This window comes from Cnephaeus nilssonii (assembly GCF_951640355.1).
Source record: "Cnephaeus nilssonii genome assembly, chromosome: 11".
Classification (NCBI taxonomy): Eukaryota; Metazoa; Chordata; class Mammalia; order Chiroptera; family Vespertilionidae; genus Cnephaeus; species Cnephaeus nilssonii.
In genome coordinates this window covers 54248185-54266323 of record NC_137082.1, presented here as the reverse complement: position 1 = coordinate 54266323, position 18139 = coordinate 54248185, and the positions used below count along the sequence as shown (strand labels likewise).

The following is an 18139-nucleotide window of genomic DNA, read 5'->3' as shown; positions in this document are numbered from 1 at the left end:
CTCTTCCACAAAATACCACGGCCTGGGCGAGTCTATTTTGAAGAAGTGGCGTTAGAAGTTTAAATTTAAAAATTTTGGCTCTCAAAAGAAATTTCAATCGTTGTACTGTTGATATTTGGCTCTGTTGACTAATGAGTTTGCCGACCACTGACCTAGAGCTGTGGTCGGCAAACTGCAGCTCGCAAGCCACATGCGGCTCTTTGGCCCCTTGAGTGTGGCTCGTCCACAAAATACCACGTGCAGGCGCGCACGTACAGTGCGATTGAAACTTCGTGGCCCATGCGCAGTCGTTTTTCGGCTCTCAAAAGAAATTTCAATCATTGTACTGTTGATATTTGGCTCTGTTGACTAATGAGTTTGCCGACCACTGACCTAGAGGAACGGAACGGTGTCTCCCATTTGCTGTGCCCTGCAGACACAGAGTAACTCTTGGCATTTTGCTTTGACAAAATCTTGGAAGGAGATGGACCAATTTTTATAGTTCCTGTTCTAGCAGAGAAAGAAGCAAGGCCCCAACCCTGTTTTACTAAGACCCCAAGTTTGGATGCACAGGTGGTCCTAAGATTTCCAATTGGCCCTCTGGTATCACTCTTCAGGAATTATATGTGGTGGGACTTTTGGTTGCTATCTGAAGGCCCACATGTAGATCACCAGCTTATTTTAAAACACTGTAACTCGGGCATAGCCAGGTGGAAGGGCTACATGGGGCAAGGTGTTGGGAAAAAACCCAGAGCTCCCATGTCCTCCAAGCGTGCCACACCCCAAATCTTCAAATGCCTACCAACCTGGAAGCTCCTTGAAAGTGTTTGAAGTAACTAAAGTTCTAAGTCCTTTTAATGAATTTGGAAGCATTCTTTGTATTTGGGAAGTCCTGTGTTTAGTTTTGTTTCTTTTCATAACAAAGATGAAATTAATCCTTAAAGATGTGCAAAGTGCTGCATTCCAGTTGCTAATGTGGATGCTATTAGTGCTATTTTTTTTTTTTACCTACATAGAATTGGTCCATGTCCACATGGCAACACCTTCCACCACTTGTCAGGAAATGCAGAGAGCAGTCAATGTGACCAAACTTACCCTCCCTTGTGAATAGGGATCCAGTAGAAACGCTCTGAGAACCCACCAGTGGAGAACACCATCCAGGCTCACATTTTAGTCTCCCTTTCTTGACACAAACTTAATTCATTCTATTATTGGTCCAAGTATCATCTCTTTCCATTCCTGGCCCCTTTATTTTTGCTCTACTTAATACTATTATGTGGTGTTTTATCCATCCTTACAAATAGTCTTAAATCCTTCCTGTAAGGATTTATAGAATATAAACAAAATTTCCTGGGTCTAAAAAAAAGTATCGTTCTTGCCATTGTTACCTTTATACAGAGCTTGGCTCTGGAGCACAAATGGGAAGAAACAAAGAACAAGCAGCATCTTGCACCAGCATCTCCTACAATCCCCATTTCTTTGATACGTGGAAGACCGATGGGCATGCCTGCATTCGGTGTGTACTGATGTCACAACTCAAGAGCCTTGCCACCACACTCACCCCTTGGCACTTGGGATCTGGGTACTTTCTGCAGTGTGGATGCAGAATTAGTGGTCAGTAGAGCAGGCTTCTCAGTGCTGTGGGTCTAGTATTAATCGGATCTTTCCAACCATCTCTTTTATCTAGCTTTTATACGCCCAGGCCAATATTTCCTCTGCCCTGTATCACCCCAGGACCAGGTACTGGGCAACTAGAAACTACACTTACAGCCCAGAGTCTGCTGAAATTATTCAAACCATCCAATCCTAATCCTGCTCAAACTTATCTACTCTGCCTCGTCCATTCCTTTCTGGAGAAACCACAGCATAGGCTCTGGACCATGCCCACCCTTCACCACCACCCCGCTCCACCCCAATTCGTTCTGCCTCCTGACCCACCTTACGCTTCCTGGTGGTCCTGCACAGTGTGGTTCCTTGTCTTGAAAACTGCAAGTACTAAATATTTCATTCAAGGCAGTTGTCTCCCAAGTCTGTCATCTTCACATACCTGATTAGAACACATGCCTCGTACATTTTAACACATGTTCATCCCCCTTCTTCAGTCAGGAGAGAAGCAACCTGTACTCCTAGGAAACTTTCCCCACACAAGGATATGCACATCCTTTGAAGGCGAATGGGATCACACATGTGTTACCCAAATATCAACATGCCTAGAGCATCTGCAGGGGTCTGCCTGTGTCCTGTGATGCAGTCCCTTCAGTGGGGCAATTGTGCTGGCAAAGGCAGAGCTGTTTAGTGCCATGTCCCTGCTGGGGCACTGCCTCTGGTCCCAGATGCCTATAGAGGAAACAGCGTTGGGGGCTTGCCAGCAATGCAGAGATGAGAGCAACACTTCCTTTCTGAAACACTTTACAATAGAAATTATGTTCCAAGTTCTCCATGCTTTATCTTAACAGTGCACCTGTCTCTGATTACCTAAATGATTACCTAAAAATCATTTTACTTTCCCCAACAGCTCCTTAACTCGTGCCTGAACAATACTCATATGACCTCTTCTCTTTCTCTGAAAGGTACATCACAGCCATCTTGCACTTAGGAAAACTAGATAGCACTTTCCCACCCTACTTGGGGCTATTTTTAAATAGTGAAATCACCATCAAAAGACACAAAATCGTGGAAAATGTGGTACTAAGTGAACCTAGAAAAGCAGTTGTTTAGAGTATGAGAGAAAACAAGAAGGTAGAGCACTGCCTTGTCTGAATTTAACTAAGATGTGTGCATTGCATGATTCCAATTTTCATCTCTCTGGGCACATCTAAGAATGACTGTGAAAATATCCCAAGTATTGATTTTGGGGTTACAAAGAAATTTTAGTGAACTCTGCAAGTGTGGCTCAAGTGTTGGATGCTATCCCATGCACTAAAAGGTTGCCAGTTTGATTCCTGGTCAGGGTACATACCTGGGTTGCAGGCTCAATCCCGGTATGAGGTGTCTGAAGGCAGCCAATCAATGTTTCGCTCTCACATCAACCTTTCTCTCTCTTTTTTCCCTCTCTCTCTCTCTCTCCCTTCCTCTCTCTGAAAATTAATTTAAAATCTCAAAAAAAAAAAGAAAAGAAGAAACGTTAATGAGTAGGCAAATCTAAAAATATGGAGTCCACAAATAATGAGGATCAACCTTATTGTCATCAATCTAAAAGGTTTTTATGCACTTTCCACAGGTCATCTTACTTTCCACAGTACCAGTAATAGCAGGGCTAAGAGCAATAACTGGTGTAACTCAGCTGCACATCCTACAAAGGCTTTCCTGTGAAAAACTAGAAATGACTGTGCTTCTCAAAGCAGAATTTCCATCAGGTGCAGAGTTGAAGCCTCACACCCACTCCCTTTGTGATCATTAACAGTCACCTCAATCCTTTCTGTCACTTCCTCTCTCTGCCTTTAGTTCCTGCTCTGCTTCTCGGAGCTCCCACTCCTGTACTGGGGTGAACTCCTCCTGAAGGGCCCTGTCATCGTCCAGGTCGTCTTCGCTCACCAACCCCCACGGATAGTTCTTGGGGGAGAGATCATCGTCCACACGAGGCTTGGCCTTCTTCTTCCTTTTCATTTGCCTTGTCAGCTCAGCCACCTGCTCTGGCCCCAGCCATGCTGGGCTCTCGCCCCTGTGTCCTTTCTCTTTCCTCTTCTTGTACTCCATGATCTGCTTGTTGAGAGCCTCATGATCAATTCCACACAGACTCGAGTGCATGGCAGGGCCCAGCGCGTCACATGGCGATGGGGCATCTGGGGCCTCAGGGTCCCTGGAAGGGAGAAGCACAGATGAAGCGCCAGAGCAACTTCATGGGAGCTCCTGGGCTAGTGCTTCACCTTCCCACACCCATGGCCTCTGAACTGTGCTAAGGTCTATCTAATGGAAACTGTGGAGGATAGGACAGTGGGGGTTTGGTTTTGGCACTCTGCAGCCCAGGACCACTCAGCCAGCACTCTTGGTGCCTGTGTGTGGCACAGGCCTTGCACTTCTGATGCAGCCATTTGCATGGTCATTAGACACATGTTCATTCCCCCTCCCCCCATTTAAACATGCCCAGCACACTAGGCCATATTTGGGGCAATTTCTTGATGCCAACTTGGTTCATTCTATTATTGGTCCAGTGGCACCTCGGCCTCACCAAGTGCCATGGGAGCTGCTGCAGGCCACTCACACCTTGCATCTGCCCGAGAACTGAGCACACGTCCACATGTATCACCTGAAGTCACTTTGTATAAGGTCTTCTTTTTCATCAGGGGGTCCAAGATCAGCAACTGCCAGTAACTGATCCACCTGAAAAAGAACGAGGGCAGTTCAGCAACCACACCCGCAGTGCTGCGTCAGAGCTGCCTGCACCTTGCACTGGGCCATAGGCCTTCTGGATGCACTTACGACACTTTTCCTAAAGACGAGACCATACAATAGCCAGTGCTTTCAAACACCTGTTATTTTAATAATCACATTTTCTTTGATGACGAGCAGTTTTTAAAAACCATTTAAATTTGAAAATGTTAGTCAAATTTACGAAACAACAATTGGATATTAATTGAATTATATAAGTAACTGCATTGAATTATATAAGTAACTACTGTTTTGTAAAATGCTTGTTTTGTCACAGGATTTGTGCTTGGGGGAAAAGCCGGCCAGCACCAAGTCAGCCTTCCTGGGGCAGTGTCCGCTCCGGTGCAAGCCCGGACAGCCTGTCACTCTGGAGCAACAGAAAGCAGTGTCACCGATAAAAATTATAAATGTGCAAAGAAGCAGAACCAGGAGTTAAATTAGTGCACAGAAAACACCAGAAATAAGATGGATACAACAAAGACAAACTGGGAGAAAAGACTCCCAACACACGCTCTGACAGGAACTTGGACCAGACATATAACTAGTCTGCACAACCCGAAGATAAGCAGAAATAAAAACAAGCAGGATTGGCCCTGGGCAGTGTGGCTCAGTTGGTTAAGCACCATCCCATGCACCAAAAGGTCACTGGTTCGATTCCTGGTCAGGACACATGCCTGGGTTGTGGGTTGATCCCCGGTCAGGGTATGTATGGAAGGCAACCGGTTGATGTTTCTCTCTCTGTCTCTCCCCCTCCCTTCATCTCTCTCTCTCTGAAATCAATAAGAACATATCCTTGAATGAGGATTGATAATAATCTCTCTATATAAAAGCCTAAGTGACCGTTCGACCGATAGCTATGATGAGCACTGTCCACCAGGGGGCAGACGCTCAATGCACAAACATGGAAACATGGGACAGATTGATGAATCTTAGGGAGGAGTGGGGAGAGGAGAGGGCGGGAAGAGATTAACCAAAGATCTTATATGCATACTAGAGGCCCGGTACATGGATTCATACACCTGTGGGGTCCCTCGACCTGGCCTGCGCCCTCTCACAATCTGGGACCCCTCGGGAGATGTCGGACTGCTGGTTTCAGCCTGATCCCTGCAAGCCAGGCCGAGGGACCCCACTGGTGCACAAATCTGCAACAGTAATAATAATAATAACCATTGGTGGATTGCAATCCAGGAAATGAGAGAAGACGGAAAGCACAGGAGGGTAGCTCTGGCTGCCTCAAGTTTATAAATCGAGAACTGGAGATTTGGTTCACTAGTTAAGAATTACAGAGATAAGCATTAAAAATAATAATTAAAGCCCAGGCCCGGCTGGTGTTGTTCAGTGGTTGAGCATCAACCTATGAAACAGGAGGTCATGGTTCCATTCCTGGCCAAGGCACATGCCTGGGTTACAGGCTTGATCCCCAGTAGGGGCAGTGCAGGAGGCAGCCGATCAATGATTCTCTCTTATCGTTGATGTTTCTATCCCTCTCTCCCTTTCCCTTCCTCTCTGAAATCAATAAAAACATATTTTAAAAAAATTAAAGCCCTAGGCGGGTGGCTCAGTTGTTTGAAGTGTCATCCAGTATACCAAAAGGCTGCAGGTTCAATTCCCAGTCAGAGTGCGTAAAGGGGGCAACAGATCAATGTTTATCTCACATCAATGTTTTCTTATCTCCCCCTTCCTCTCTCTCTGAAATCAATAAAAACATATCCTGGGGTGAGGATTAAAAAGAAAAAAATTAGAACAAGAAAATGAGGTTACATCTGGTGACTCAGCCTGAGAATGAGCATGGGAGTTTGTCTGTTCATTTGTACCCTTTCAAGTATTACTTTGGTAAACTGTAAGCATTATCTTTTTAGAAACCTTACCTATGTAAAAGTTTACTTCATAAAGTCTATGATTTCAAGGACTCACCTCAGCTAGAGCTGCATGCTGTTTGTCCTGAACAAACACTATTGGTGGCACGTTCCTCAGAGTCTGCTGGGACATCAAAAGATGCCTGGAGAGAGACAATGCAGATTAGTGCTGTGGCAGGTGACATTTACATGAGAGGTGTGAGAGTGACAGAAACAAAAATATGTGATAATCTCACAAAGACATAAAAAATAAGATTTGCTTATCACATTATTAAAAAATGAAAATGTCAGCCCAGAAAGGTCTTTAGCCAACTGCACATTACAAAAGGGATAAGAAATGCATCATCACCACAACTGTTTTTAATTCTCTAGATGCAATTATTTATTGAGATCCCTGTAAATAAACTGACCTAAACTTAGAGGCCCTTGCCCTAGAGGTTTGGCTCAGTGGATAGAACGTCGGCTTGCAGAACAAAGGGTCCTGGGTTTGATTTCGGTCAAGTGCACGTACCTTGGTTGCAGGTTCCTCCCTGGCATGAGCCCTGACCAAGGCCTGTGGAGGAGGCAAGCAATCGATGTGTTTCTCTCACATCAAATGTTTCTCTCTTTCCCTCTCTCTTCCACTCTCTCTCTCTAAAAAAAAAGAAAAAAAATCAATGGAAAAATACCTTCAGGTGAAGACTAGTAAAAAAATAATAAACCTGTATGCCCTCCTGGGCATCACTTTGGCCTTGGCCTTGGCCTCCATGGTTAGTCACTAACCACCCATCAATGTTTCATCCTCTATCCAATGGACATGCATTGGCAATGACACCAACACAGTCCCCAACCACCCAGATGTCACACAGATGTATTATTCAGTCATGCAACAAGCAGATAAAAGGTAAATTACGGTGCAAGTATCCAGTGAAAATGCAGCTGTGATGTGTAGTGTATTTACTCAGTGACAGCAGATCTAGGTACATGGTTATGAAAAAACCTATACTAAACCCTGGCTGATCAGAGTTGGGAAAAGGAACATTATGCTTTAACTAAATTTTCTAACTACCTAAAAATCAATTAGAAAACAATACTGTTATCTAAACACTTGTTGGAAATTTCTCATTTTCTTGTTTCTGTTAAATGTAAAAATCAAATTAACTGACCATTCTTTAGTACACACCTTTACAGACTCTTAGGGATCACTGTGACAGGTGTCAGTGATCACCATGCAAGAGAGCTACACAGATGATGTGAAAATACAAGCTCCTTGTACAACTCTGACTTCTCAACATCTGCCCCTTCTCCTGGCAACACAAGATGATATATGGTGAGAGGTGAGAGCCACAGAGAAAGCAGAGGGAAGCAGGAAGGAGGGATTCCAATTCTGAGTGCTGGTTGGTTGGGTTTCTGGACTTTTTTTTAAGCCAGAGAAGAAAACTGAATAACTTCTTTACTATCACCCAGCTCACCAGTTCTCAAAACTTCAGGATTCCTTTACACTAAAAACATTCCTGAGGACCCCAAAGATCTTTTGTTTATATGAGTTATATTCATCAATATTTACCATACTAGAAATTAAAATAAAAAATTAAAAATATGTATTTATTAATTCATTTAAAAAATATTTTATTGATTTCTACAGAGAGGAAGAGAGAGGGATAGAGAGTTAGAAACATCAATGAGATGAGAGAGAAACATCAATCAGCCGCCTCCTGCACACCCTCCACTGGGGTTGTGCCCACAACCAAGGTACATGCCCCTGACCGGAATCGAACCCGGGACCCTTCAGTCTGAAGGCTGACGCTCTATCCACTGAGCCAAACCAGTCAGGGCTATTCATTCATTTAAAGTAAACCCACTAGGCTCTGGCCAGTTTGGTTAGAGTCATCTGATAAGTCATGCAGGTTTGATCCCTGGTCAGGGCACATACAAGAATCAACCAATGAATGCATAAGTGGGACAACAAATCGATCTTTCTCTCTCTCTTTCTCTCCCTCTCTCTCAAAAGCAATAAATAAAGTAAACCCACTAAACATTCAAATAGAAATTTTTAATGGAAAATAACTGTTATTTTCCAAAAATAATTACTGAAAAGAGTGGCACTGTATTACAGTTGCAAATTTCTTTAATGCCCCACTTAATGAAAAACAGCTGGATTCTCATATTTGCATCTGCATTCAATCTGTTCTGATGTTATTTTGGTTGAAATATAAGAAGAAAATCTGGCCCCACATAGATTTTTTTTTAATATATATATATATTTTATAGATTTTTTACAGAGAGGAAGGGAGAGGGATAGAGAGTTAGAAACATCGATGAGAGAGAAACATCGATCAGCTGCCTCGTGCACACTCCCTACTGGGGATGTGCCCGCAACCAAGGTACATGCCCTTGACCGGAATTGAAACTGGGACACTTGAGTCCGCAGGCCGACGCTCTATCCACTGAGCTAAACCGGTTAGGGCCCCACATAGATTTGTTAGTGAAAAATGGAGGACTATATGAACAACCTTAAGAAAAATATGGATCTTTTTTATACTAAACAAAAACTCAACACGTAATAGTTTTTTAAAGGTTAGTTGCAATGTGGAATCTGAAACCAATGAACATGCCTCACTGTCACATTAAACTCCCCGGTCTCTCTTGGATTCTGACCTTTCCCTATGCGTGATTCTGTAACCTCACACACTGGTCATCTGGAAACACTGGGTCAGCAAGTGATGCAGGTTTTTGGAAGGTTGACTGACACATTTCACCACACAACACTGCCTTTGTTGGCATCACCACCAATCTCATCAGTACTTAATAGTATTTATTGGAAAGCTGTCAAACTTGCAGCGGCCGTGATGTTTTCTAAAATTCTGATTTTTACATCAAAGCCTGAATTTTATCATTGGCAACAGGTATGGTCAGTTGATTTCCCTGAAGTGACAGGTTCACTTGGCCCATTTGCAGAAAGTGTCTGTTAAATACCCAAATCTGAAAAACTGTAGTTGGTTCTCTTGCTCCTTCAAGTGAAAAAGTCTCTACTTCATCACCTGCAGCGTTCTTCCCAGGGACAGCCACCCCACCTCAGCACACAGCAGGGGCTCCACGCACACTTCCCACCACACACAATACTAAAAAGACAAGTATTCTTGCCCAATCAATGTGGCTCAGTGGTTGACTCTTGCATCAAGAGGTCACCATTTGATTCCCAATCAGGGCACATGCCCTGGTTGCGGGCTTGATCCCCAATCAATGTTAATGTTTCTCTCTCATCGATGTTTCTTTCTATCTCTCTCCCTCTTCCCTCCTCTTTCTAACATCAGTAAAAAAAGTAACATTAAAAAAGACATAAACCCAAAGGTCAAAATTTAATAATATTGGTAACTTTTACTTATCCATCAAGGGAACCCTTATTTGTTTCTTTTTTATTAATCCTCACCCGAGGATATTTTTTCCGTTGACTTTTAGGGAGAGTGGAACGGAGAGGGAAAGACACAGAGAGAGAAACATCGATGTTTCACTGATTGGTTGCCTCCTGCACGCACTCCAGCCAGACTGAGCTTGCAACCAAGGCATGTGACCTTGACCAGAATTGAACCCAGGACTCTTCAGCCTATAGGCTAGCGCTCATGTGAGCATGTGGGATGAAGCTATGATGACTACAGGTCCTCTGTGGCTTCAGTGCAAATGTCCACACAGTGAGAAAAGAAAATAACACCTTACTATGAAAATAGTTTTAACCTCATGAATCCCTCAAAAGATATTGGGGTCCCCTAGGGATAGAGGATGACACATTGAGAAACTCTTGCCTAGATTATGGCTTATATGAAAATGTAAATTATACTCTGAAGTTCAAGACAATGCTTCCAGTCCTGCCTGGGTAGCTCAGTTGATTGGAATATCATCTATACACCGAAGGGTTACGGGCTCAATTCCCGGTCAGGGCACCTATGTAGGTTGCAGGTTAGGTCTCCAGTTGGGGTGTGCACAGGAGAGAGATCGATATTTCTTTCTCTCTCTCTAAAATAAGTAAATAAATAAAAACCAACAAATCTTCGGGTGAGGAAAAAAAAAAAAAAAATGCTTCCAAAATTTCCCTCAAAAGCAAAAATACATCATGAAACAGGCTGGGAAATTCCAGATGCTGCAAAAGCAAATACACTTGGCAAGCAAAGCATCCTCACCTCATATGTCCTGAGAATCGCTTCAGAGTGACCTGGGTGTGTGCATTCTGCTCAGCAGAGCCAGTCGTCCTCCAGTACACACGGCAGGCGGAGAAGTCTGAGGTCAAAGACACCTGACACCCGCCCCCCCCAGCAAATCCCTTTCAGTTTAAGTGGGTTTTCCGCAAACAATGCACAGGAGATGGAAACTAACGAGACAGCATGTCCACCTCCCCAGAGCTAGTGCTCCAGCTGCACTATCAAAAGCCACCATCTCCTGCGCACACTCTCAGCTGATGAAGTGGGGCCAGAAACCAAACCCTCACCTTCCCAACCCCAACCACTGAAAACATCTGAAATGCTACTATTCTCCTCACTACTTCCCTTTGGCTAAACTCACTCTAAGTGGACAGATGGCAGGAAGTCACCTCCTTCTTTACTCCGAGACAAAGGCAGACATATCAACTTCTCATCTGACCCACAGGTCTTTGAATGCTCTATGACATCAACACTCACTGGGCGTCTGACCACACACTTGGTGCTATCTGGTCAGATACCTCCCTTCCCTGATTTTGTACCTGATTTAATCATCCCCTCCATCTGTCTTCAGTACTTAAATGGCCACCCTTAGCATCACTTCTACAACCCACACTAAAGACCTTGTGAGTAACGGTTAGGCCAGCAATCCTCAGTCCCATTTCTTGGTTTGGCCCCTGCAGTCTACCTTGGACAGCTCCACATTCAGGTCATAGATCTCTTGGCTCACTTCAGGGGTGCACAGCAAATCGCTGATCGCTTTGTAGAGGAGGCCATTCAGGGCCCTCAGGCGCACATGGTCTTCCTTCCTGGTTTTCTTTAATGTGCTCTTTGTTAGGAGTTCCAACTTGGATGGCTTGTAAGTCTGCATTAGGAAGAACAGACACAAAATAACATTAGATTGTACATTAAACTTGTACTAACTTACAATAAAGGCAGCTGGGAAGAATTTGAACACCTTGATAAACAAGAAACAAATGTTACACTCAACCACCTTAGCTTTAAGATAAGTTTATTTTACAGAGCTGGATCCTTCCAGATTTTACCTAGCATTCCTCCAAGATAAAAATTACTGCCCGGCCCTAACCAGTTTGGCTCAGTGGATAGAGCGTCAGCCTGTGGACTGAAAGTTCCCAGGTTCGATTCCGGTCAAGGTCATATACCTTGGTTGCGGGCAGATCCCTGGTAGGAGGTGTGCAGGAGGCAGCTGATCGATGTTTCTCTCTCAGCGATGTTTCTAACTCTATATCCCTCTCCCTTCCTCTCTGTAAAAAAATCAATAAAATATATTAAAATAAATAAATAAATAAAATAAAAATTACTGCCCGGCCAGCATGGCTCAATGGTTGAGCGCTGACCAATGACCCAGGAGATTAGGGTTCAATTCCCGGTCAGGGCACATGCCTGGGTTATGGACTTGATCCCCCAGTGTGGGGAGTGTAGGAGGCAGCCGATGAATGATTCTCTCTCATCATTGATGTTTCTCTCTCTCTCTCCCTTTCTCTCTGAAATAAAAAAATATATATTTTAAAGAAAAAATTACTGCCTTGGCTGGTTTGGCTCAGTGGATAGAGTGTTGGCCTGAGGACTGAAGGATCCCGGGTTCAATTCCAGTCAAAGGCACATGCCCAGTTTTCAGGCTCGAACCCAAGTAGGGGGCATGCAGGAGCAGCCGATGATTCTCTCTCATCATTAATGTTTCTATTTCTCTCTCCCTTCCTCTCTGAAATCAATAAAAATATATTTTTTAAAAATTACTGCCAGTATATATTTTTCAAGAAAAATGTTTACTGAAATATAATCCACACATTATAAAATCCTCCCTCTTAACATGTACAATTCAGTGGTTTTTAGTATACACAGTTTATTTTTTTCTATCAATGTCCCCAGGTCATTAATTACATAAACTTTTGCAATGTACCTATAAGTATGTGTGTTTTATACACACACATTAAAAACTGAATGGCTCTTGCCAGTTTGGCTCAGTGGATAGAGTGTCATCTTGTGGACTGAAGGGTCCCAGGTTTGATTCTGGTCAAGAGCACATGCCCTGGCCCCTGCTGGCCGAAAAGTGGGTCTCATTGCTGCCCCTCGGAATGGGCGTCTATGGAGAATCAAGACTGTACAGGAGAAAGAGAACTAGGGCGGGGGGCTCAATAAAGTTTGTTTTCCTGCCAAAAAAGAGCACATGCCCCGGTTGTGGACTTGGTCCCCAGTGGGGGGCGTGCAAGAGGCAGCCAATCAATGATTCTCTCTCATCCCTGATGTTTCTATCTCTCTCTCCCTCTCCCTTCCTCTCTGAAATCAATAAAAAATATATTTAAAAATTAAAAACTGAATGAACATTACTATGTCAGAATTTGATCACAGATATGACATTCTGGAAAACTTTAGTGTTAGTAATTTTTTTTAAGGTCCAAATTCCATGTTACCAATTCATCCAGTCCCACCCCTACAGACTCTGTCCTCTCCAATATGGAAATGGAAGGACTGCCAGGCTGGAGCTTTGCCGACTTCTGGAACCTCAAGCCCATCAAGGCTGTGAAGGTGCTCATTGCTGCCACTCTACTTACTATGTGAGAGCCCAGGGAAGGGCCTTCATACCAAAACTTCTTTCTATGGCGAGAAAATAAGAATTATGTTAGACATTGACAGCAAATTAGAGAAAAGTTACATATGCTAACTTGAGCTTATGATACCAGAACTGTTTCTAAGGAGCTAAACTTAGACACTGATATTATGAGACTGGGAATCTACTGAATTGACAACAACATGGGCTGCGGGGGAGAGAGAGAAGACAGTTTCAATTCAACCTCATAATTTTTTTGTAATGTTTTTATTGATTTGAGAGAGAGAGAGGAATGGAGAGGGCTATATGGAAACATCGATGAGAGAGACATAATTCAGCTGCCTCCTGCATGTCCCCCACTAGGGATCAAGCCCACAACCTGGGCATATGTCCTGACCAAGAATGGAACCAGGATCTCTTGGTTCATGGGTCAGATGCTCAACTACTGAACCACATCGGCTGGGCTCAACCTCATAATTTTTACTCACAGTCTACTTCTCGTCCCAAAGGTAGAGAAAGGGGGTCTTAACAATACACATCCCCAGCTGCACGGGAGCATGCACTCTACCTGATAAAGCTATCTCCAGGAGGTATAGGTGAATGACTCTGGGGTTGAACAACTAAGTAAACAGGTGCTTCTCATTGGTGCAGGGGGAGGTTCCAGATGAGCAAGGAAAGGAAACTAGAATGGTCCGTGTGACAGTGAATTAGAGTTGGAGATTTATATGAACTCAAGTTTCACTTACAACAGATTCAGATGGTGACATACAGAAATGTTTACAGTTAGTATATATACATGAGTTAACATAAACTCCTATATTTTTGCTTTGTCAGCTGAAAGGGCCTAAAAGACAGACACCCCAATAGCATGAACATACTCAGCCCTCAAATCATGGCTTCTAAGGCCATTCTCCATCAAGAAGAACTAGAACTCCTTGGAGAAATGGCTGATTCTAGAACTGAGGCTTCCAATAGTGCCACAAAGTAAGGAAGTGCTAAAAATAACCCTGATTGGTGTGCTCAGTGGTTAGAGCATTGGCTGGCAGACCTAAGGGTTGCCATTTGAATTCCTGGTCAAGGGCATGTACCTGGGTTGTAGGACTGATCACCAGCCCATGTGGGAGGCAAGCAATCGATGTGTCCCTCTCACGTAGATATTTCTCTCCCTCTCTACCTCTCCCCACCCTCCTTCCCTCTATTCTCTCTAAAAATCAATGGAAGAAATATCGAGTGAGGATTACCAAAACCAAAAAAATAAAATCCTATATAATAAAAGGCTAATATGCAAATTGTCCCCACAGGCGGGAGTTCAAATGACTGGGAGACACGTGCTGACCACCAGGGAGTGGCGGTGGCAGGCAGCTGGGGAAAGGGAGGCCCCAGCCGGCAGCCGCTAGGGACCCTACCCGCGCATGAATTTCATGCACTAGGCCTCTAGGATGAAAATAAAAAATGTAAAACCCACCACAAACCCCATAATAATGATACCCAGAGGGATATAGGATCCAACTGAAAGAACTCCTAATGGTCAAACTGGAACAAGTTGAGCAAAACAAAGGAGTACTGGATTATAACCTACTAGAGGCCCGGTGCATGAAATTTGTGCACTTGGGGGGATGGGAGTCCCTCATCCAGGCCTGAGCCCTCTCATAGTACAGGAGCCCTCGGTCGGGGGATGTCCGACTGCCGGCTTAGGGGAGCGGGCCTAAGCCTTAGCGGTGCTGCGGAGGCCGGAGAGCTTCCTGCCACCGCTGCTGCACTCACCAGCTGTGAGCCTGGCTTCTGGCTGAGCGGCACTCCCTCTATGGGAGTGCAGTGACCACCAGGGGGCAGCTCCTGCATTGAGTGTCTGCCCCCTGGAGGTCAGTGCGCGTCATAGCGACCAGTCATTCTGCCGTTCGGTTGATTTGCATATTACTCTTTTATTAGATAGGATGAGCCCGTACTAACTGGATTCATAAATGTGGAAGAAACGCATCACCCATACAGAATTCCAAATAATTCATGAGCATAACTCCCACTCACGAGTGGGCTGCACATGGTGACTTCCCCCCAAAGACGACAGTATATAATGGGTGGTAAGTACCTTTATAGTGGATACACCTGATAGAACAAGCTCAGTTAGTGATCAAAGCTAAAGTCAACCGTGATAAACCATGTGATAGCATGTGCCCCAGACAGGATGCTATGTAAATGGCACTTAACCTCTATGGTCTTCCTCCCCAAAACCTATAACCCCAGTATAATCATGAGAAAGACATCACACAAACCACAACAGAGAGGCATCCTAAAAATATCTAACCAGTATTTCTTAAAACTGTCAAGGTCTTCAAAAACAGGGGCAGTTTAAAAAACTCCCACAGTTGCCCTAGCTGGTTTGGCTCAGTGGATAGAGCATCAGCCTGAGGACTGAAGGGTCCCAGGTTCGATTCCAGCCAAGGGCACATGCTGGGCTGCAGGCTCAATGCCCCATGGGGGGCATGCAGGAGGCAGCCAGTCGATTCTCTTTCATCATTGATGTTTTTATCTACCTCTCCCTCTCCCTTCCTCTCTGAAATCAATAAAAATATTTTAAAAACACACACACAAAACTGCCACAGTAAAGAGATGATGATGACCATGTTACCTGGTCCCTGAATGGGACACTGGAACAGAAAAAGGACACTAGATAAAACATAAGAAATGTAAATAATGCATGGATTTTAGTTAATGATAACATGTCAATACTGGTTCATTAATTATAAAAAATGTACCAGACTAATAATGTAAGATGTTAAAACAAGGGTATGGTTTTATGGAAACTCTGTACTATCTTTGCCAAATTTTTCATAAATCTAAAACTTTTAAAAAGTAGTCTATTAAAACAAAAATAAAATCTACCACATATATCTAAAAAGTGGTATAGGTATTAACATATTTCATTATCTCTATCTCTAACCATAAAAATCTATCTTGACAAACTTTCAAATTTATTTCTCAAATTAAGCCCACCCGCAAGGAAAGCATTAATATGGAAAGAAAATTTTTCATGTTTTTCTAATTTTCTTCTCTGATGAAACTACTCTTCTGAAAAATGCTACTGGTAACAAGAATCAACATAAACGTATAATAGACATCATTTTGCTTCATACTACTGGCAATTTTTAGGAGACTATTATCTCAACTGTGAAAGAACAGATAAAAGGTTGGGCAGGAAAAACGCAAATGTTAACCAAGTGGAATTGCTGGCGATCTTTCAATAATCATTAATTTAACGAGCAAAGGCTGCACTTGCTGAAGGGGTGCCATGGACCCCGCCGTCCGCGGAACCCGGCGTAGTGGGCCCCATGCCCGCCCCGTGGGCACCGCCGCCCATCCGTGGATCCCACCCCCCGCCCCGTGGACCCCCGCCATCCCTCCGCGGACCCCAGTCGGGTAGGTAGGCACCACCCCGGTTCCCTGCCCCTCCCTACCGTAAGTGAACCGCCCCCATCCCTTACCCCCCCCCCCATCCCTTACTTGGTTTTCGAGGCAAATTTCTTGAGCAGGTTCTTGCCGCAGGAGACTGGGGAGCCATGCAGGTCTCGGACACCGCCAGGAAGAAGCCCCGCCTTGCGGCCGCCGAGCACCATCCAGAGCCCCGCAGGGTGTCCCCACAGCCGGCGGGCCGCCACCCACATAGTCCCCGAGAGAGCCCTGGGGCAGAGCACCGTGAGGGGCAGCTCGCGGGGCGGAGCGACGTGACGCGGGGCGGGGCGACGTGACGCGGGGCGGGGCGACGTGCAGTGGGGCGGGGCGGGGCGACGTGCAGTGGGGCGGGGCCCCGAGGTCGAGTAGGAGGAACTTGAAGCCGCGGTGCGGGAAACTTGAGGTGGAGCGACTCCGGCGGGGCGGAAGGTAAAATGTGGGGCGGGGCTACGTGCACACGGGGAGACGTGCGTGCGGAGTGGGGCGGGGCGACGTGGGCGGGGCAGGGCCCGGAGGACGTGTAGGCGGGATGAGAAGCGGCGGGGCAGGGCGACGCGAGGTGTGGTGACGCGTGTACCGGGCGGAGTGACGTTGGGTGGGGCGTCGCGGGCCTGGGCGACGCGCGCGTGAAGCGGTGTGGAGGGCGCGGGACGGGTGACGTGGAGGGGCGGGGCCTAGAGGACGGGTGGGCGGGACTCGGAGCGGCGGGCGGGGCCAGGCGGCAAGGTGAATTTTTACCTCTTGGAAGCGCACAAGCCAGAAGACTGCTGGGAGTACAGTTTATGTAAACGCTCGGACCTAACAAGCAAGGTCACTTTGCAGCTCCGCTGACACAAAATAGCAAGGGAAGGGAGCAGGCGGGTAAGAGCTGTTTGCTTGTGGTTGGGGTATCCTGGAGTGGAGCCCCTCATGTGTCTGCCTGTTTTCACTGCCCCTTCCTTTGCGCATGCCTAATGTTTTCTTTCTTTTTTTAAAATATATTTTATTGATTTTCCACAGAGAGGAAGGGAGAGGGAAAGAGAGTCAGAAACATCGATCAGCTGCCTCTTGCACACCCCCAACTGGGGATGTGCCTGCAACCAAGGTACATGCCCTTGACCGGAATCGAACCCGGGACCCCTCAGTCCACAGGCCGACGCTCCATCCACTGAGCCAAACCGGCCAGGGCCATGCCTAATGTTTTCACCAGGTTCAAAAACACTCCAGAAAGGAGGCACACTCCTCCCCAGTTCATCGGCACCGTCATACTTGACCTCCCTGTCTCGCCCGCGTTAGTCGCTGGCTCATGGGGATGCTGCACTGCTTGGTCTTGTCCCCTACTAGTCAGTAAGCCCGCCACAGTGGTGATTTTGTTTCCTAAGGTAGCTCCATCTCGTACAACAGGTATGGCACCTTGATGGGGCTCATTGTGTTGTAGGCGGCTTGAACTGCATCAGGTATTAGACTGGTGGGGTTCAGCAACATCGGTACTTGAGTTCTGGCTAGGAAAGAATTCAGAGCCAAGACTTAAACTATAAGAGGACGTTTATTTGGAAAATCACAGAGGTAGAAGAAGCAATTTAAACAAGTTCTAGGGGTCAAGGAAGGACCTTGGGGGCTTAGAAGTGAGGAAGGTAAAGGTGTGCACATGGGGGGTTGGGGGGGAGGGAAAGATGCGGGAGTGCTCCCCGGAGGAAGAGCATGTTGGGTCCTCTGTCCTAAGGGTTTTAAGGATTGTAGTTCTTAGGGGAGGTCTCAGGGGAAGACCTCAG

The 18139-nt window shown here is 45.5% G+C and overlaps 1 protein-coding gene across 1 annotated transcript; it reads right to left on the bottom strand.

The window, feature by feature from the left end:
* Positions 1–3157: 3157 nt before the first annotated feature.
* On the bottom strand, positions 3158–16651 carry RBFA (ribosome binding factor A). Its single transcript, XM_079783927.1, has 7 exons — positions 16440–16651; positions 12946–12988; positions 11061–11237; positions 10358–10470; positions 6262–6346; positions 4226–4299; positions 3158–3778 (listed from the first exon to the last, which is right to left on the bottom strand). Exons 1-7 carry the CDS (start codon positions 16598–16600, stop codon positions 3388–3390), a joined length of 1044 nt encoding a protein of 347 aa, XP_079640053.1. The 5' UTR covers positions 16601–16651; the 3' UTR covers positions 3158–3387.
* Between the last annotated feature and the right edge of the window lie 1488 nt (positions 16652–18139).